Genomic DNA, 21,677 nt, shown 5'->3' with positions numbered 1-21,677 from the left:
CTATGTTTATATGGCCCATAGTGAAGTTACAGTTGCTTTTTTTTTTGCCCATAGTGAAGTTACAGTTGCTTTATTTTTTGGTCAGTCATGGGGCTTGAACTCTGGGCTTGGGTGCTGTCCCTGCGCTCCTCAGCTCAAGGCAAGCACTCTACTGCTTGAGCCACAGTGCCACTTCTGGTTTTCTAGTGGTTTTATTCAAGATAAGAGTCTCACGGACTTTCCTGCTTGGGCTGGCTTTGAACCGTGATCCTCAGATCTCAGCCTCCTGAGTAGCTAGGATTACAGGTGTGAGCCACCGGTGCCTGGTTTCACTGTTGCTTTATCAAAACCCCAGAGCTATTATCAGCTTATGTAGTAGGGATTCTCATATTATTTCATTTGATTCAAGAGTTCTGACTTTTCAGAATTTTTTTTGAAAACTATCAGTTTAGCTCAAATGCTTAGCACCTTATAGATAATGTATTTGAAGGTCAAAGAAATTGAATTAGATACCATAAGCCTGAAATTACATGTTGACAAACTAGAAATAATGAATCTGTACTTCCCATCCCTGGCATTTTATTTAAACTATGAAATGTTATTTTGATTTTCCATTTTGAAAGACACAAAAATGGTCTGTGAAATGGTGATTAGCACAAGGCAGCCCCAGGCAGCCCTGGAGTGCTCCATGGTTCAAATGCCCAAGACCAGATGGAAGTCCAGAAGTGGATGACTCAAAGTTTATTAGTTTTGCCACCTGGGCAGTACAGCCGAACCAGCTGCCACAAGGCAGTTCCAATTTCAACAGAGCAGTAAATGAACATAAAAATGAGTGTAAATCCCCAGAATATAGGAAAGGAGAAAGGTTCCAGCAAGGAGATTCATCCAGGGTGAGTCCTGATGGTAATGCTTGTAGGAGGTGCAGCTGACATGCCAGTGAGAGGGTAAGAAAAGGTTGCACCAGTGGCACCAGACCCTGCGAGGAAAAAGTCAACCTTTGAGTTGTTTCAGGGGCCAGTATCAATTTGAAACGTGTGATTGAATTGTTCATTTGGGTTGTTCCCAGTCACATCTGATAGTCTAGAAAGGTCAAAATGAGCTAAGGCTATATCATGATTATATAATGAAACTAGAAGTAGATCCCCTCCCCCTTCTTGAAAACTATGGAAAATCTTTCAATCATCTCCTTTTCACAATTTGGGACCCTGGAATCATAGGTGTCCACTGAACATAAATACTTATGAAAGCTCATAAGGAATCAAGTGGTTTTTCTCATGGTCTTTTCATATAGAGTTGAACTTGATCTGTTCATGAAAATACTGCAAGACTCAGAAGTTTACACTGATTCTAGATGACCCCTTTAATGACGGAGAAAGTGCTCCAAAACCTAAATGAAAATAATGATAAGGCTATGGGGCAAGGAGCAAATGGGTAGAGGCACAGTAATTTTTTATTCAATCAGGGTGATTCACTAATGAGTTATTTAAAAAGTCAAATAAATCTTGATTTATTATGTCAAAAGTGCTTGGGCAGTAAGTAACAGAAAACATGACTAAACTAAACTAAACAAAATAGAAGCTAACTCTTGTTCCCTTTTTCATGGAATGGGAAATTCAGAGGAATGTGGCTCCTGGATTTTGGTGGCTTATGCATATAATTCTAGCTACTGAGGAGGTTGAGATCTGATGATTGTTGTTCGAAACCAGTCAGCACAGGAAAGTCCGTGAGACTCTTTATTTCTAGTTAATCAACAAAAAACTGGAAGAGGAACTGTGGCTCAAGTGGTAGACTATACCAATCTTGAGTACAAAAGCTATGGAACAACATCTAGGCCTTGTGTTCAAGCTCTGCTACTGGTCCACAGAAGCAAGCACATATCAACACTTTGGAGAGGGAAAGGCCTGTAGCAGTAGCTGATACAGTTTACTAGGCTGGATGCTTTGATGCTCGAGGCTGGACTAAGGTGCCCTTTGCTTGGGTACCTTTTCACAAGCTGAATGTCTATACTACATTTATATAGTTCTCAATAGATAATTACTTAGTTCTCATGCAACAATGTAACAGTACTCTTTGTTTAAGAATATAGACATGTGTATTTTTTGAGTGGGGGTCAAAGGGAAAGGGGTAGATTAGAATGAAAAAGAGAAGGAGAAAATTCAGACAAAAGCCAATGTATATACCACAAAATTAAGAAGACTGAGGGAAGGGTAGTGGTGGGTAGGGTAGGGATGGGTAGGGAAGGCATGGGTGAAAATGTTGAAAGAGGTGACATTGATCAAAATATGTTGTATTTGTAAAGTGCTTTGTTAAATGGCAACTCCTTTGTATAATTCCTAAAAGATAATAATAAAAATCTGTTCGGATAGTTTATTTTTCTTTTACAATGACATAAAGTAAAATCACTTTCATATGATAATATTTTGTTTATGAGTATAACTAAACTGTTTCTCGCTCTCTTTTTAAACTTTGGTTCTTTTCTTTCTGGTAGGTGGCATGTTTGACCCAGATAGCTGCTAATTATCTTATTGGCCAAAAGGAAGCCAAACGCTGGGGTACAGCTCATGGCAGTATTGTCCCTTACCAGGTAAGAATAAAATTTTGTCTTGAGTTGCTAGGATCTGCAGTTTTGTACCATTTGAGTTTGGGAAATGGATTTCTTCAAAAACCCTCCAGGGCATTCTGTAATGTATCTCTGTCTGGTTAAAACAAGGTTCTGTTGTTCTCTTTAAATTCTGTGTTTTGCACATTTCTTCATCAGAAGAAGATTAGAAACAGGATGCTCAAATGGATCAAAGGAACTTGCTGAAAGTGAGTGACTTTTGGACTCATGTGATTTTTTTTTTTTTGCCCCAAAGAGGCAGGGACTGTAGCCACTTTAGAAAGCATGATTTGTTACCATGTCAGTTATAAAACGAATGCTACCTTCTCCATCTGACAATAATATTCTCACAGGGTTGGAGTGAAAGGAAAATTTGTGTGTGACAGATCTTTTTGGAGCAAAACAGATGGTTCAGTTGCTGCTGTTCTTTATTAAATGTCTAAACTTACCCTTCAAGATTCTGGACTTTGGCTAGTGTGAATGAATATGTGAAGAAACTATGATCTTTGCAAAATAAAAACAATCACTCAACTACTTCCAAAGCCCTTACCTTTGCTTAGACCATTCACATCATATTATATTTATTAACTTATTGGCCTTATCTTGCACACTGTACTATATAAGCTCAAGAGCAGATTTGTCTTTTACATCGTTGTACCTCTTCCTGCTACCATTGAACTATCTGTGGAATGAAGGAGTAAATGTTACTTGTAATTTTAATGCTACTGCTCTTGATGGCAATCATAGATGTCAGTGTTTCCCATTTGCCAGGAAACCTCTCAGCACTATTACGCATCCTTTTAAGTTTAAAGAAGTACAAAGCTACTTTACTATTTAAAAAATCCAGCTGAAATACTAGCTACTCCAGGGAAAAGATACTGCTTCAAGGACAGCCAGAAACATAGTAAAGCTTTCATTTCAATCAATAGCTGGGCATAGTGATGCATGTCTATCATTAGAGCTCTGTGGTAAGCATGAATAGGAGGATCATGGTCCAGGACAGTCTACTCCAAAATAACTGAAAGAAAAAAAAAACCTTTGTGGCTGGAAAGGCAAAGCACCTGCCTAGCAAGCATGAGGACCTAAGTTTAACCCAGAGTACCATTAAAAAAAGATATCCACTCTTTCTAAGCTTGATCCATCCCTCTAGCCTGGCATTTTTCTGGTTATTTTGGAGATGGGGTCTCATAGACTTCTCTGGTCAGGATGGTTTCCAACTGTGATCCTCCAGATCTCAGCTTCTTGAATAGCTAGAATTATAGATGTGAGCCCCTGGGACTTAGCTAGAGTGGTGTGTGTGTGTGTGTGTGTGTGTGTGTGTGTGTGTGTGTGTGTGTGTGTGTGTGTGTGTGTGTGTGTGTGTGTGTGTGTGTGTGTGTGTGTGTGTGTGTGTGTGTTGGTATGGGGACTTGAACTCAGTGCCTGGGTACTGTGCTTAAGGCTGGTGTTCAAAGCAACTTTTGTTGCTCAAAGTGGTGTTCCACCACTTGAGCCACAGCTCCACTTCTGGCTTCTTAGTGATTAATTGGCAATTAAGAGTCTTTTGGATTTGTCCGCCTGGGGTGGTTTCTATACTGCTATCAGCAGATCTTAGCCTCATGAGTAGCTAGGATTACAGGTGTGAGCTACCAGCTAGAATGTCTTTTTAAAAAGCTTTCTGAAGACCTCAGCTATCTCTTGTGGGCATCCATGCCAAAATTCTGTTATCTTGTATATAATCTTATTTGTAAAAAGAAAGGAAAGAATCTTTAACTTTTATTTTGGAAGGTAAATGATACAAAATGTCTTTCTCTTGGTTGAACTGAGTCATATTAAATGGATTCTGTGCTTATTTGATTTTAGTTAATTGCAGCTTCATTATCTATAGGAAATAAAAGATCTATCAGGGTTCTTTGTCAAGAGCCCAGACTTAATTTGTTTCCTCTTGGTAGAGAACTGGTTCAGCATAATGTTTAAAAATAAATGCAAATTTAACCTGAATGAAGCTAGCATAGCAAGATGGGTCCTAGATAAGCTAGATATCCTGGTCTGTTTTCAATTTTTAAATAGATTTGGGGACTATTTTCAAGGGTGAATGCCAAGATAATTATAATTCAGTTTTGTATAATTATAACTTTGCGTATAATTTCAATGTGAGTTTTGAGCTGAGCTATAATGGAAGACCCTGATCATCTCAGGAGTTAATGTACCCAGCTCACTTTCCTTACTTGTTAAAACCTGTCTTGAAGTTTGTATAACTTGGAATGTAGATTTATGAAAAGTAGTTATCTTTATTCTTAACCACTCAGATTGTTGGTGTGGCTCTCCTCTATTATTTGACTGCCAACATTTTTCTTTCTTTCCTTTTTACCCTCCCTCCCTCCTCCCTCCCTCCCTCCCTCTCTCCCTTCCTTCCTTCCTTCCTTCCTTCCTTCCTCTCTTCCTATCTCCCTTCCCTCTTCCTATCTTTTTCTTTTTTGTTCCTTCTTCTCCCCTTCTCTTCCCTCCTCCCTTCTCTTCCTCCCTGCCTTCAGTCCTTTGAAATCACAAAAGCTTCTTTAAAGGGATATTTCTTTCTTTCGTTCTTTGCTGGTACTGGGGGCCTGGACTCAGGGCCTAGGTGCTGCCCTTCACTTTATCTCAAGGATGGTGCTCTACTACTTGAGCCACAGATTGACTTCCAGCTTTTCCTGGTGACTAATTGGAGTCTCATTGAAGGGGTAGGTAACATGGATAAAGAAGAAATGTACTCATTACCTTGCTTATGTAACTGTAACCCCTCTGCACATCACCTTTACACCTCCCTGGGCTGGCTTTGAGCTGTAATCATCAGGTCTCAGCCTCCTGATTAGCTAGGATTATAGCCTTCATTCACTGGCACCTAGCTTTCCAAAGAGATTTGACTAGGATTTACTGGGTGGCTTATATGTGCCTCACAGGTAAAAGTTTAACAGCAGACCAAGACTCAGGAGTTTGGGAGGAGTGGGATTGTGGAGTGGTTCATTTTGTGTTCTTCCCAGCCTTTCAAAAGAGGAGCCTTCAAAGAGAAATTTTCCTTAAAACAATCTGATAACTCATATGGTGATCTCTTCAAAGCTTTCCTTCTAAAATGACTTCTAGGCCAATAGATTAAAGGAAACAACTACTTGGATGATTAAATAAAATTATATATTCTTTGCTTAATTTGTCTGTATTCAACTAAGCAGTAGGGCAGAAGACTGTGCATTGTTATTTCTGGACATTTGGCAGAATTAACTATAAAGGTTCAGTCAGTAAATTCCAAATTTGTGGAGGTGCAATATTTGGTTATCATTCCTGTGAAAACATCAACTCATGGCAGATTAGGTAACACTGAGAACTTTTTTTTCCCTGTAAATCACTGTGAAAGGCTTCTTTTAACAGTCAAAATTTAAACAATTCACATTTATCTTTTTGAATGTGATTTACTCACATGAAAAGTCACTCTGAGCCAAGTGCCACTGGTTTATGCCTGTAATCCTAGCCACACAGGAGGCTGAAACCTGAGGACAGAGTTCTGAGGTGGGCCCAGTCAGGAAAGTCTGTGAGACTCTAATCCTCAATTAACCACCCAAAAGCCAGAAGTGGATCTGTGGCTCAAGTGGTAGAGTGCTAGCCTTGAGCAAAAAAGCTAAGGGACAGTGCCCAGGCCCTGAGTTAAAGCCTTAAGGCTGGCACACAGATACACAGACACAGATACACTTACCCCCCCTCCCCCCAAATCATACTGAGGCTCTTACTGAAGTGTGAAGGTGAAATTCAAACAGATATATGATTTTGTTGTGTATTGACTTTGATAGATGCATTGCTAAATGTAGTGGCAATAATCATGTATTTCCCTTTGAACATATAATACTGTGTAACTGTGGTGGATCTATACTTATCCATATATCTATGACAAATTTATATATCTCTACACACACAAACACACACACATTTTTTCCTTTTAAATAGATGAAAGGGACTACAGTACAATGACACTCCTCCTCCGCACAAGGAGATCTTTTATGTCCTAGCTTAAATTAGAATGATGGCTTTAATCTATCTACTACATCAAAACTAGAAGTTCTTTTCACTCCTTGATACAGAGTAATGTATAATCTCTATTTCTTTAGCAGATAGAGCAATTCTTCTAATCTGTTTCCAGTTCCATTATCTCTTTGACAAATGATATCTGTTATAATTCTAGAAGGTACAAGAATTATAAGTGACCTAGAAATGAAAGTATATTTGAAGTCTGAGCTATGGAACAGGTTCATTTTCCCCCGATTGAAGTTTTAATTCATTGCTCTTATATGATTCTTAATGAATCAAGTAAACAATTTCTTGATTAAACTTTTAGTTAGTAAAGCTCCATTGAGAAAGAAATGAGTCCTTGATTTTAAATCCTTGATTTGAGGGTTTGAGTAGCTGACAGGTTATGAGCTTTGGAGGAAGACAGGCTTCAAGGAGTTAAGTAAGATAGTAGTGCTAAATGTTTTAGGCTCTCCAGGCATCTTTTATTATGTCTGAAGCTGAACCTAATTTTTGTAGCTTTGTAAGTAAGAAGCAGTGCCATTGAGAATGTCCATGGAAACTTAAGGGCAGAGTAACTAAGGAAACATGGCTGAAGTTCTTTCTTAAATGTAATGAAAATTTTAGTTTCACTCTTGTTCTTAAAAGAAGAAAGAGGGCAACATGTGGAGGTATTTTTGCTTTAAAAACCTTATCGATCTTTCTCTGAAATTGTAGGGTTTAGTGATTGCCCAAATGTAGCATTATTAAAAGAAATATTGTTTGGAAATCATGTAGAGTTGTTATAGGTTTACTGAACTATTTAAAATAGTTCATTGAAATTCAGCTTAAAGTCATAACTCACAAAATGAAATATAGGAAAAATGATTTTCAGGAGTAATCTCTCAGAGGCCCAAAAGGTGGGATCTAATCTCTGCAAAGCATACAGACTTTCTTTGTTGAGAGCTAAGAAATTGTGGTAAAAATCTGTTCTTCATACTTAAAACTTATTTTTTATGCTTATTCTTATTAGCAGTGAAGTGAACTTTTTATTTCCTCTTTAGTACTGGGATTTTAACTAAGGGCCTTCCATTCTTGTTGGACCTTTTAATTTAAGGCTGACACTGTATCACATGAGCCGTACTTCCACTTCTGCTATTATTTTTGCTGGTTACTTAGATTTGTCCACTCACCTGGCTTTGACCCTAATTCCCTTATCTAAGCCTCCAGAATATCTAGAATTATAGATATGTACTACTCAATGTGTACCAACTAGATGAACTTTGCTAATGTTTATTTATGCAAAACAATAACACCCAAAACCCTTTAGTGGGAGCTAAAGAGCCAGGTGATAGAAAATGCATTAGAATGCACTTCAGAAGTTTTTGCAAACTTAAATAACAAACACTGACAATTTATAATATTAAAAAGTGGAATTCCTGGTAAATTTAAGCATGAATAATTTGAAAATCCCCCTACCTTTTATGTCCTAAAGGTGTTTGACAGACATCTTTTGCACATCTGCTCCAAAGCTTGTGGGTACCTGGATTCTTAAAAATTCACAATTCTGGCTAAGACAAAATGAAGTCCTTTGTAAAATAAGTCTTGGTTACTTTGAATCCAAGTAGCAAGGACTTCACTGCAATTCTTAGAAATTAGGTCATTAGACAGTCTAAGAGGCAGATAAATTTAGGGCAGATATGCCAACTTCTGTTCCCTTGGGGGCTTCTCTTTAGAAAAAGTTTGACATTCTTTAAAACAAAATTCCTAGTCTTGAGAAAAATTAGGAAATGTAATGGGGATTGCTTAGACAACAAATGCATGTATGCCTATTCAAAATCTTTTGATTTTTGAAAATCATTATTTGCCTGCAATTGACAGCTGCAATCTCTTATTTTCATTTCACTGAGTGGTAAAGAAGGAAAGATGATGAAAGACAATGTGTGTAAGTCTTAAGCTCAGCATCTCTAGGATTTTTATCTGTTTTGCTTCCATTTTCAACATACACACAAATTGATAGATAAATGAGAATGTTAATTATTAATCTTAGTAATATGCTAATTATAATCATGATAACCATCAGAGATAACATTAATGCTAGTTATTAAATACTTTATCAACTGAGCCCTTGCAACAAACCTTGAAATAGGTTTTGCTGCTACTCTCACTTTCACTTGAGGAAACTGTTGAGCTAAGTTTTGCAAGGTCACCAGTAAGTGGTATAACTGAGATTCTAAAGAAAGCGCCTACCACAATGTATAGGCAGATGATACAGTGCTGAGTGTTTAGTTTTTCTCTCTCTCTTCATCTTCCTCTTGAGGAAGAACTATGTGACATTTTCCTCTATGTAAAACCCCCTTGAGAACTGCCAAGAGCAATTGAAGAGTTATAAACAATTCTGTTGTTTACACATCACAAGGATCCTTAATTATGACTTAAGAGCAAATTTCCTTCAGGAAATCAGGATGTATGACTCTTTTGATTGCATATGTTAAAAATACATTAGAATTATAATTAAGTCAAGTTACAGAGAATCAGCTCTATGTCTGTCTGTGAATTCAATGAGAACAATGCCAGTATAGGAATATGGGGGGTACTGTTGGTTATTATGAAACCCATGGTTTATGGTCTTCAAGTGGCATTTCTGTGAGGTTTGTAGGCTAGGGGAGGAATTTGGGTGGGAAAGAGTATTTTAGATGCGAGAAACAGTACTTACAGTACATTACTAATGGAGATGCACACTACAGCTGAACCAGGTAGGCACATCTACCAACTCCCTTTCAATCAGGCCCAGCTCCAGATAGTCCAAACCTCTTTCAATGAGAACCTTTTCTGTTCTTGCCTTAGAACAATGACTTGTGCTAAAGAATGCTACTGGACTACAAAGTAGGTTTTGAATATGCTTGTGTATGTTTTGGAGCAGAAAGACCAATTTCTCTGCTTTCTCCATCTTTTGTACTCTAGAGCCATCGACCTAGAACCAAATCAAAGGTTCTGCTGTAGCAGAGAAAAGAGACAGGCAGGAGGAGTTGTTGTGTGACCTGACAGGGCTCCACTATGGAACTCACAGCTAATAGGCTAGTTTGGTGGCTTTGTGTGGAGGTCAAGTCGGGCTCAAATAAATCACAAAGGCCTAGGTTCTAAAACCTCTTGTGTTTAAATGTATTTATACATCCTATTTTGCTCTTAGGGGTATCCGACTCAAAAATCATATTGACATACTGAGTAACTGTGCTTAGCACAAATTATGTATTTTGACAGTTGTTGCTCAGTTACCAATTCCCTGGAGGAGAAAAACAGTTCTGTATTAGGACAATTTACTATTATAATTCAGTTGCACTCTGGGTGTAGTTGGATGTGGCTCAGTGGTAGAGGGCTTGTCTACCATGTATAAGACCCCCAATACCTACAAAGAAGTATCATTCATGATGAGGCAAATAAAATGAAAGAGAAGGAAATGAAAGTAAACCCAAAAGATGGTAGGAAAGTTGAACAAATTATAAAAGTATGGATAAATATGACTATATTCTTTTCCTTTTTACATGTGCTCCTTGCATTTAGGAAAAGAATACTCCTGCATGGGCCCTGCTCAGACTGGAGATGGGACATCTGGGATTCCTCAGATAGGAATGAATGCACAGTGGGGCTAGGAAAATAAGAACTTAAGAAAAAGAACATCACTTTGACTGTTTTCGTTGCTGTAGTTTGAATTCAGAACTTCACACTTGCTGGGAAAGTGAATCTCCTCATCTTACTTTTGCATTGATTATTTTTCAGATAGCTTGCCTTTTGCCCAGGATTATGTCTGGACCATGATATTCCTATTTTACATTTCCCACCTAGCTGAGATAACAGGCCTATGAACCACATCCGAGATGGAGTCTTGCAAACTTTTGGGCCAGGTTGGCTTCACACTGTGATCTTTCTTGTCTCAGCTTTCCAAGTAGCTAGGATTACAGACATGAGCCACTGTACCTAGTTTATCTGACCTTTTTTTTTTTTAACCTGGAAATTCTTAGATGTCCTTTCCCTGTTCTCTTCTGAGGGTAAGGCAGGTGTAAATGCTTTATTTCCAGGCCCCTCTGATTTGTCCATGAACTGGGAGAAGTGGCAATGCCTGAAATGTGATTCTGTCTTGTTTTCTGAACTGAATGTGTAGTTTTAACAAGGTTCCAAGGTGATTTTTTTTTTGTCATGTTAGACTTGCTCTAATGCATTTGAATCCCTGTTTTGTCATTCCAATGTGAATCCACTAGATGGCACTCTTGTAACCTGGTAACGGAATGTGATTTTTTTTTTTTTTTTCTCCAGTCAGGACTTGTTAGAATCCCTGGATGTGATCACATTCTTAGATGATTTCCACCCTACCCTTAGGGCTACCAAATCCCACATTAGTTATTTAAGGTAAAATTACCTTTCTCTTCCATCCAAAGTGCTTGTAGAGGTTCCTGGAAATGATTTTCATTTCGTTGAATTAGCACTCTTGCCTATTCTCTGTCCCTCCTTCAAGCCCCTGTTGCATGAGTTAGTGTATCATTATGTAACCTCCACACAGGAGAGTCTGCTGATGCTCTGACTCCCTCAATGAGAGAACTGCACCCCAAGCTGCCCAGCACAGCATCACAGAGTAAATGTGCAGGTTTCATCTCTGTAGAAATTATCAGAGAGCAGAAAGGAAGCAAGGTTGTATCCTGAAATTAGTATCAACCTCTAATTGTTGGAGGAAGTGCTAAGCCATTGGGGTGTCTCAGGGTAGTGTTGTAAAGAAGACAGAGTCTTCTTAGAAAAAAACCAAATTGTCTCAAATGTAATCTTGTAGGGAGTTAGTTTCAGTCGTGAAGATGAATTTAAAGACATTTACAGGTAAACTAATATCCCTAAGGAGATGATATATTTCCAGAGAAGGAAAAGGTCTCCAGGAAAGGGCCTGTTAACCACTGGGTAGGTCTGAATATTAGAAAAGAGGGGGTGAAAAGGTTAAAGACTGTGCTTTAGAAGATCTAATTTTTTGTTGGATGCCCAGCTTGAGAAAAGTTAGGTCTTGAAAAATAAATCAGCCTTTTGCACAACTCTCTTCCCTTTGAGTCTGATGTGGTTTTTCACCTGTTTCAGTTAACTAGGGTAAAAACAAGTCATAAAGTAGCAGGTGTGTGTGTGTGTGTGTGTGTGTGTGTGTGTGTGTGTGTGTGTGAGAGAGAGAGAGAGAGAGAGAGAGAGAGAGAGAGGAGAGAGAGGAGAGAGAGAACATGTGTGATGTGTATATGAATGTTTTTCCTCTTCTGGATGTTGGAAGGGCTATTTGCATCATAGAATATATTGCTAAATGAATTAAAAGTGTTCAATTTGCCTGATTTCAGTCATGAAACATATTCTTATTGATGTGAAAACAATATAATTTTCGCTTACACATCATTTTCTTTTGCTCAAAATAATTATTGCAACTGGGGTATTTTCTTATAAGCTAAAGAAACCTTTTCCTAGTGTTATTTATTATGAGATGATAACTAGGATCAGAATTCATTTTACAGCATTTTACTAAAATTCAATTTTCTTTTTTAAAATATATTTTTTATTGTAAAGATACTGTATGGAGGGGTTACAGTTACAAGAAAAAGGTAATGAGTCCATTTCCTATCTAGCATTGTTACCCTCTCCTTTGCTTTTCCCTTACCATCCCTTTCCTCCCTACCTCCCCAACTCCTCCCTCCCCCTACCCTCCTGCAAAGTTGTAAAGTTCTTTTTTGTTTTCAACATAGTGTCTTGTACATCTCGTTGTTACAATGGGTCATCCTTTATCCTTATTTCAGCATTTTGTTATTCTCGTTCCCCTCCCCAAATTAGAAAAATGTATATCTAAGATGCAGGACACTGGTATCAAATACAGTGACAACAGGGGTTGTACCGTGGGGAAAGAACATACAAAAGAAACAAAAAAAATCACATTAAGTACATTAAAATTAACAACAAGAAAGATAAAATCTATGTGTCCTTATCTTGGGGTTCATTTCCCTTAGCATCAGGTTATATGGTCATATGTACATAGCTTTAGACCTTTTCTGCTTGTCCTAGACATATACTAGTTATTGCAAATAAGGGACCTATGTTTCTTTGGGCCTGGCTTACTTCACTTAATATAATTTTTTCCAAGTGTCAGTCTTTCTGATGGAGGCATAGAATATATATATGTATATATACCACATCTTCTTTTTTAAAATTTTATTGTAAAAATACCGTACAGAGAGGTTACAATTATATGGGCAAGGTAATGAGTACATTTCTTTTTTTATTATTTTTTTTATTGTGAGAATACCGTAGAGAGGAGTTACAATTATATGGGCAAGATAATGAGTATATTTCTTTTTTTCTTTTTTCTTTTTTTTTTGTGTCCGGTTGTGGGGTCTGAACTCTGAGCCTGGGCGCTGTCCCTCAGCTCTTCAGCTCAAGGCTAGTGCTCTACCACTTGAGCCACAGCGCCACTTCCGGCTTTTTTCTTTTTGCTTATGTGGTGCTGAGGAATCGAACCCAGGGCTTCAGGCATACAAGACAAGCGCTCTACCACTGAGCCACCTTCCCAGCCCCATGAGTACATTTCTTATCAAGCATAGTTGCCTCCTCCTTTCTCCTTCCCATCCCTTCCCATTGCACGCCCCCCTCCCCCCCAAAGTTGTGAAGTTAGTTTTTCCACATAATGTCTTGTATATCTCATTGTTGCAATGGGTCCACTTGTATTCCTATTTAAACAATTTGTTTTTCTCTTCCCCTCCACAAATTATACCAACATCAAATACAGTGAAAGCAGGGGTTATACCGTGGGGGAGGGGCATACAAAGCAACAAAGAAATCATCTTATAAATATGTTGGAAATAATCGCAAGAAAGAAAAAACATTTGAATACTTATCTTGGGGTTCATTTCACTTAACATAAACTTATCTGACCATTTTGCTTATCTAAGACATATACTAGTTATTGCAAATAAGAGAAACCATGGGACCTATGTTTCTTTGGGTCTGGCTTCCTTCACTCAATATAATTTTTTCGAAGTCTTTCCATTTCCTAACAAATGGGGCAATGTCATTCTTTCTGATGAAGGCATAGAATTCCATTGTGTATATATACCACATTTTCTTGATCGATTAATCTACTGAGGGGCATCTGTGTTGGTTCCATATCTTAGCTATGGTGAATAATGCTGTGATAAACATAGTTGTGCTGCTAGCTTTAGTGTGGCCTTGTTTATGATTGTTTGGGTAAATGCCCAAAAGTGGGATTGCTGGGTCATAGGGCAGCTCTATGTGGAGTCTTTTGAGGAACCTCCATACTGCTTTCCAGAGTGGTTGAACAAGTTTACACTCCCACCAACAATACAGTAAGGTTCCCTTCTGTCCACATCCCCGCTAGCATCTGTTGTTACTAGATTTCTTGATTATAGCCATTCTAATTAGGGTGAGGTAGAATCTCAATTTTGTTCATTTGAAGAACTGTATTATTTAGTTATTTATTTATATGTTTTTTATTGTAAAAATACTGTACAGAGGGGTTACAGTTACTTGATTAGGGTAATGAGTAAATGTCCTATCTAGCATTGTTACCTCCTCCTTTGTTTTTCCTCTACCAACTCTTCCCTCCCCACCTCCCCAACTCCTCCCTCCCCCCCAAGTTGTAAAGTTCACTTTCAACATAGTGTCTTGTACATCTCATTGTTACAATGGGTCAACCTGTATCCTTATTTCAGCATTTTGTTATTTCCCTTCCCCTCCCCAAATTAGAAAATGTATATACAAGATGCAGGGCACTGGAATCAAATACTGTGAAAACAGGGGTTATACCATGAAGGAAGAACATACAAAAGAACAAAAACCCCACTTAGTACATTTTAAGTATGTTAAAAACAACAGCAATGAAGATAAAACCACTTGTATCCCTATCTTGGGGTTCATTTCACTTAACATCATCTTATATGGTCATATGTACATAGCTTTTAACCTTTTCTGCTTCTCCTAGACATATACTAGTTATTGCAAATAAGGGAAACCATGGGACCTATGTTTCTTTGGGCTTGGCTTACTTCATTTAATATAATTTTTTCCAAGTCTTTCCATTTCCTAACAAATGGGGTGATGCCAATCTTTCTGATGGAGAAATAAAATTCCATTATATAAATATACCACATTTTCTTGATCCATTCATCTACTGAGGGGCATCTGGGTTGGTTCCATATCTTAGCTATGGTAAATAATGCTACGATAAACATAGTTGTGCTGGTAGCTTTAGTATGGTCTTGTTTGTGATCATTTGGGTAAATGCCCAAAAGTGGGATTGCTGGGTCATAGGGGAGCTCTATGTGGAGTCTTTTTTTTTTTTTTTGTCGGTCGTGGGGCTTGAACTCTGGGCCTGGGCGCTGTCCCTCAGCTCTTCAGCTCAAGGTGAGCGCTCTACCACTTGAGCTACAGCGCCACTTCCGGTTTTCTGGTGGTTTATTGGAGATAGGAGTCTCACGGTCTCTCCTGCCCGGGCTGGCTTTGAACCGCGATCCTCAGATCTCAGCCTCCTGAGTAGCTAGGATTACAGGCGTGAGCCACCAGCGCCCGGCTATATGGAGTCTTTTGAGGAACCTCCATACTGCTTTCCAAAGTGGTTGAACAAGTTTACTTTCCCACCAACAATGCAGTAGGGTTCCCTTTTGGCCACATCCCCTCCAACATCTGTTGTTATTAGATTTCTTGATTCTAGAGCCATTCTAACTGGGGTGAGGTGGAATCTCGATGTTGTTTTGATTTGCATTTCTTATATGGTTAGAGAAGTTGAGCATTTCTTCATATGTCTATTGGCCATTCGCATAAAATTCAGTTTCCTTTTTTTAAGGAAGTGTATAAATTATAGGGGGTGAGGAACTTTAATAAGTTGTTCATTCCTGATTGAATTGTCAACAGAAAAAGCAAAAGCAGAGGCTAAAATACTCGTCAGGGAATATAGCTTTTCTTAGAAAATAATCTCTGACAGTAAGGTTCAATTATTGTATTATTGCAGAAGGTTTTGTTTTGTCATGTTTTCTTTTGTGCAGTACTGGCGTTTGAACTCAAGGCTCCATGTTCTTGCTTGGCTGTTTTCCCCTCTCAAGGTTGTCACTGTACCACTTAAGCCACACCTCTATTTTCTGTTTCAGATTTTTTTTAAGATAAAATTCAGCTTTATTCAAATAGAATTCAACCACAAGAAATATGTGCCTTCCTAATCACTGCCACAGTCTATACTTCTTGTGGCATAGTTTTCCATGATGTTCATTTTATTGTTGTTTTTTTTCCTCTTTCCTTTGTAACTGTTGCTGCTCAGGCTACAGACATGGCCTGAGAAGGTATATGGATTTACTTTGGAATCAGAGGTCCTTCATTCCATTGAGATTCTTCAATAAATACTAAGGATGACACTGACTGCATCAAGAGTCATGATATCACCTCAGTAAGACAGTCCATAGAACATACATGGCACAGAGTCTGGCACTTGGTTTAGCACACTCAGCTGTCTATAGCTGATATGGCCAATTTCTGCATCTAGCCAGGAAACTCTGTGAACTCTGTTTTTCAGACCAGCTATAATAAGAGCTCTCATTCTTATCCAAGTCATGAAGAGGACTTGCATGTTCTCTGTCTGGCAAATGTGTCCCAGAGGGAGAAGTGAGTCAAAGGGTACAGACAGTTAAGATCATGGAGGACTAGGGACAACAGTTTGGAGAGATGTTCTTACAACCTACCTTGGAATTCTCAATGAAATCCGCCCCCCCCCCCCATGTTATTAGTGGTGACCTAACACATAGAAATGTTAGCACTGTTATTCCTGTCAGTATAGATGTATCATAGACTGGCACTCAGGATCTTAATCACCAATTTAATCATTGTTTCTAAAGAGAAACACACTGACTTTTTTATTTGGAGAACAGAAATGCCTGGACTTTATTGTTTTTTACTGCACTGGGATGATGCTTATCATTTTTCTAGGCTTTCAATAACTACAATGCTCACACTTTGCAGTCATTTTAACAATGCTTGGTTTGCAGCTGTCCAGACTCAGAAAGATACTGTAAAGAATTCTGAAGATGCCTATCATCCTGAAGACATCTTAGTTAGGGTCTTTGCACTTTTGCCATAAGCAGAACTGTGCTTTTATTGAGTAATATCCTCTTGAAGATGAATACTAGAGATACCAATGTAGTACCACCTCTGTATGGTGCTGTCTCAAATAGAAGGGAATATAAATTATTAAAAAAATTATGAACAGCTGGTGCCAGTGGCTCACGCCTGTAATCCTAGCTACTCAGGAGGCTGAGATCTTAGGATTTCGGTTCAAAACCAGCCTGGGCAGGAAAGTCTGTGAGACTCGTATCTCCAATAAACCACTAGAAAACCGGAAGTGGCTCTGTGGCTCAAGCGGTAGAGCGCTTGCCTTGAACTGAAGAGTGCAAAGACAGCATCCAAGCCCAGAGTTCAAGGCCCACGAACAACCAAAAAAAATTATGAACATTATGTGTTTTAAAAAACAAATTCAGGTTTCCTATCACAGAATATACATTGGATTTTTTAGTCTTTATGTTAATATATATTTTTTGTTACTTGCTTAAAAAACACTCATAAAACAGTCAGAGGGGTGTGTGTTGTTCCTTTTTTTCTCTCTACTATGTCATTCTTGTTCCTCTTGTAGGAGTCAAATTAGTTAAGTTCAGTCCTAGTTCAAAGAAGCCAGGGGGTAGGGAACAAAACTTATAATGGTGTTACTGTGTAGATTGCTGAAGAATCTGAGGTTTGTTCAGCAAATATAATGGTGCATTGAGGTGTTGTGTTAATGTGGGGGCCAGAAAATTGAGCTCTGTGTGTATTGAATCTGTTAAGTGGCAATTGAGGATTTAACCTAAAAATTAAGAGAAAGTTGCTAAGTGCAGAGGAAGCATGAGACCTGACTTGACACAGGCCTTGCTGGGGTTATGTGGCAGTCTGTGGAAGAAGGAGTGGAAAGAGAGGGGGTTGGTGTTGTATGAAGATAACATGTTGTGAATGTCAAAGTAATCTGTCTATATAGACAGTTGACTGTTTTATAAAAAAGCAGAGTCCCAGCTATTTATATGAATATTGGTGGTATAAACTTTAGAATTATAAAAAAGAGCAATAAGTAAGAATTGTCATTTTATCTTCCTTTCATAGGCTTTATCCAACTAAAAACTAGTGAAAACTGGGCTGGGAAGGTGGCTCTGTGGTAGAGCGCTTGCCTTGCATGTATGAGGCCCTGGGTTCGATTCCTCAGCACCACATAAGCAGAAAAAGCTGGAAGTGGTGCTGTGAGTGGTAGAGCGCTAGCCTTGAGCTGAAGAGCTGAGGGACAGCGCCCAGAGTTCCGGCCCCACAACTGGACCCCTCCCCCCCAAAAAACTAGTGAAAACTGTTTCTCCAAGGTTAGAAATCAATGGAAACATTAAGGATGGAGGAAATGCTAGGCTTATAATATTGTATATAGAGAAATGATAAAAACAGATAACTATATTAAAAGCAGCAAACAAGAACATACAAAATAATGCTGGGCAAAATAGATCTTCTGGGCATGAGAGATTCATACTTAGTAAGCAATAATATTTTATTCAGTGACAGTATGGACAAAGGGCTCCTAAGCTTTTTAAAAAAGTCATAATTTATTTGAGAAAGTGATGTGAACTATGGAATCTTTTCTCAGAAAAATGCTCATACTACAATCTATGTGTATGTATGTTTATATATATATATTTGTTTATAGATAATTTTGCCTATGATTTCAGGAGCCTTTCAGCCTTCCTGGAATCTATTCATTGGCCCTTCTTAAGTTAAGATCACCTACCAAAGACCAATGGGGGAAGGATAGTCTAATTGTGTGAAGAATATAGGACATTAGTCTCAATAGTAGATCATATTCTAAGAGTAAAGGAATCTCTCTCATAAATGTCTCTTCATTAGGCAAGAAGTTTTAGAATTAAGGAATAGAATTATGAGGGCTTGAGTCTAAGACTAGGCAGAGATTGGTACAAAAAAGAAGCCAAGAAAGAAAACAAATCTGATTACATTATTACTCAGTTTTAGAGAATGGAACCATGATCAAATCAATGTGTGCATTAAATTAAAATTGGAAGTGATTTTTTTTAAAGCCTGTAACTTATAGGAAATCTGAAAAAGTGTTAAATACATTAATGGAAGGGGAGGAAAATATGTCACCTACCAAAGATTAGGAGCTCATAGAGAAAGTTTTGCATCCATTTTGAAAAGTAAAAGAAGCAAAAGTTGGGGCAAAAGTAGGTGAAAGATTGTTCAAGTGAGAGTGGGGAAGATCTCCAAGTGTGACAGGTCAGGTGTAAATAAGAAGCCAACCTGGCTGTAAAGGAATCCAAGAAACAGCACAAAAGGATTGCAATCCAGAAATAAAAGCTTTTTTATCCATGAAAGGCAGAAGGTCAACTGGAGAATCAATGGGAACTGCTTGATGATCAGGGTGCTCACGGGAAGAAAGGAAATCTGGAGACTATGAATTCTTTGCTTTGGTCTTTGTTAAAACGCAGAAATCTCCACTGTCATCATGCCTTTTGAAGCAAAGAGGTGAGATATGTAGTATTAGATCAAATAGTGGCAAGGGAACAGGATGTTCTGCCTCATTGGCATTCTGGATGTAAGTAAATTGCTGAAACTTTATGACATCTATTATAGGGATCAGAAGAAACTCAGGAGAATGAACAGACCTCTAAGGGACATCAGTTATTGTAGTCACTCTTCATTGTTAATGAGTCCTACTCCTGCTCCCGTGCTACTGAAACCTCTTGAGAATGTCCTATCATCTGTTGACTGGTGAACCCCCAAAGTTGTAGCATCATTGACGACCTAGTGTAATGAATGAAGAAAAGTCTCCTGTTTCCTAAGATATACTTGAGCTACGCAGAAAGGGGAAAATAAGCACCAGGGATAACAAGCAAACATAAGTTGCTTAGACTTCCCTAGAGTCAGTTAAAAAGTTTCACAATAAAGCAATTCTGATTGTGTAACCATGGTATCAGGAGGAATGTTTTTTTTTTTTTTTTGTCACATATAGGTATTAACAGAGGAAACACAAAGTAGGAGTATTGGCTTACAACAGGGAGAACTCCTATGGATCTGTGCAGACACCTCCACCCCCCCTCTGCCCTTTATGGTGCCAGTCCTGGGCTTCAACTCACAACCTGAGTTTTTTTGCTCAAGGCTAGTGCTCAGCCACTTGAGCTACAGTTCCGCCTTTTAGTGGTTAATTGGAGATAAGAGTCTCATGGACTTTCCTGCCAAGGTTGGCTTTCCAGTCTTCTGCTGGTCCTTTTTATTAAACACCTTTGTAGATAATTTGGAAGAGCAACTACACACTGAATGATTTTTTGTTTTTGTTTTTTGTTTTTTTGCCAGTTCTGGGGCTGGAACTTTGGGCCTTGGTGCTGCTCCTCTGCTCCTTTTTGCTAAGGCTAGCGCTTTACTACTTGAGCCACAGAACCACTTCTGGCTTTTTCTGAGTAGTTCATTGGAGATAAGAGACTCATGGAACTTGCTCCTCCAGCTGGCTTTGAACCATGATCTTCAGATCTTAGCCTTCTCAGTAGCTGGGATTATAGAAACCACTCTAAACTTGAAAACTTTTGGGTTGTGAGTCAGTCAGGAACTGGGTTTCATTTGGCAGTCAGGAAAGACCTTTGAGCTATCATTGATTCATCCTTCTGTGTAAACCAACACAGTATTACCAAGTTCTGAAGACAAAGGTACATTGGAAACAAAAGCACTCCTTTTGGTTCTGATGGTCATAGGCCAAAAAGAACAATGGAGTATTAGAAGGATCTGGCTTCAAATCTGAACTCAGTCCTCAAAAGCACATGAATGTCTGGCACCACAGACCAGGGCTTGCACTGAGTGTGTAACCTCAAAAGCACCAAACAGTGGCAAGGGAACAGGATATTTAAACTCATTGGCATGCTGGAGATAAGTAAATTGCTGAAACTTCTGGAACCCCTTTTCTTCAAAAGACATGAAATTAAAATCTCTGGAGAGAAAAAAGTCCTTCAGTCTTTTACTTGGTACAGGAACTATAGAAGAACTTCAGAGAATTTTGGTGCCAGATACTCATTCAATGTCTCTCCCCTTTTTTCCCGTAGTTCTGGTATTTGAACCCAAGGCCTTGTAATTGGTAGGCAGGCACTCTTCTTTTTTTTTTCTTTTTAAATCTTTTTGTTTATTGTTATTGTAGAGTTGATATACAGAGGAGTTATAGTTACATGAATCAGGTAATGAGTAATGAGTACATTTTTTTGAACCCCTTCCTTTGCTCTTCCCTGGTTTTCCTCTCCCTTCTCCCATCCACAAGATATCCAGTCCATTTTCCACACAGTGTCTACTGACTACTACTGTTGTATTTGTTCATCTTGTTCCACCTTTTATGTGCCCTCCCCTATACTCCCAAATACAAACTAACAAACTAGACAAAAGGAAAAGAAAGCAAAGACAGCATTATTGGCAACTAAAGAATGTCTTTTGTTTCCTTTTTTTTAGAGTTCATTTCATAGAATATTATTTTATTTTATCATCTGTGCATAGCTATTGACCTTTGTCAACCACTCCTTTGTATATCCTCCTTCGGCCTCAGTGTGTGAATGTCTAGAATCCTATATAATTTATCATGTACCAGTGTGTGCATATTTATTTATTTTAATCATTCAGTGTATTTACTTGCAGATTTACAGGTACATTCTAGTTACTACAAATGAAGGAGACCATGAGGCCTGTGTTTCTTTGGCTCTGGCTTACTTCACTTAATATAATTTTTTCCAGGTCTCTCCATTTCTTTATGAGGGGTACAATAGTCACATTTCTAGGCCATGTTTTTGCACTGGTGATTTTTGAGATAAGGTCTTGTTTCATGCCCAGGCAGGCCTGGGCAACTATCCTCCTAATTTAGGCTTCCCTTTATGGCTGGGATGACAGGAACATACCATTACATCCATATTTCTGCCTGGAGGGGCTTTGAACCATGAGACTTTCACTTTAAACTTTCCATGTAGCTAAGATTACAGGTATGAGTCACTAGCTCAGCTTGAAA

The 21,677-nt window shown here is 38.4% G+C and overlaps 1 protein-coding gene across 10 annotated transcripts in view; it reads left to right on the top strand.

Annotated features, from left to right (window-relative positions):
• The window catches only part of Sugct (succinyl-CoA:glutarate-CoA transferase), a 602,475-nt gene that overhangs the window by 124,219 nt on the left and 456,579 nt on the right, over positions 1 to 21,677 (top strand). For all 10 annotated transcript variants that reach the window (XM_069998316.1, XM_069998332.1, XM_069998322.1 and 7 more), the window contains exon 9: positions 2,468 to 2,563. In XM_069998316.1, coding sequence (XP_069854417.1) covers positions 2,468 to 2,563 — 96 coding nt within the window. The remainder of the gene's footprint in view (positions 1 to 2,467; positions 2,564 to 21,677) is intronic.

Source organism: Dipodomys merriami, unplaced genomic scaffold, assembly GCF_024711535.1.
Source record: "Dipodomys merriami isolate MVZ:Mamm:240054 unplaced genomic scaffold, mDipMer1.0.p SCAF_104, whole genome shotgun sequence".
NCBI classification, from domain to species: domain Eukaryota; kingdom Metazoa; phylum Chordata; class Mammalia; order Rodentia; family Heteromyidae; genus Dipodomys; species Dipodomys merriami.
Note: the sequence above shows the minus strand (reverse complement) of the source record. Positions and strands in the feature narration are given on the sequence as shown.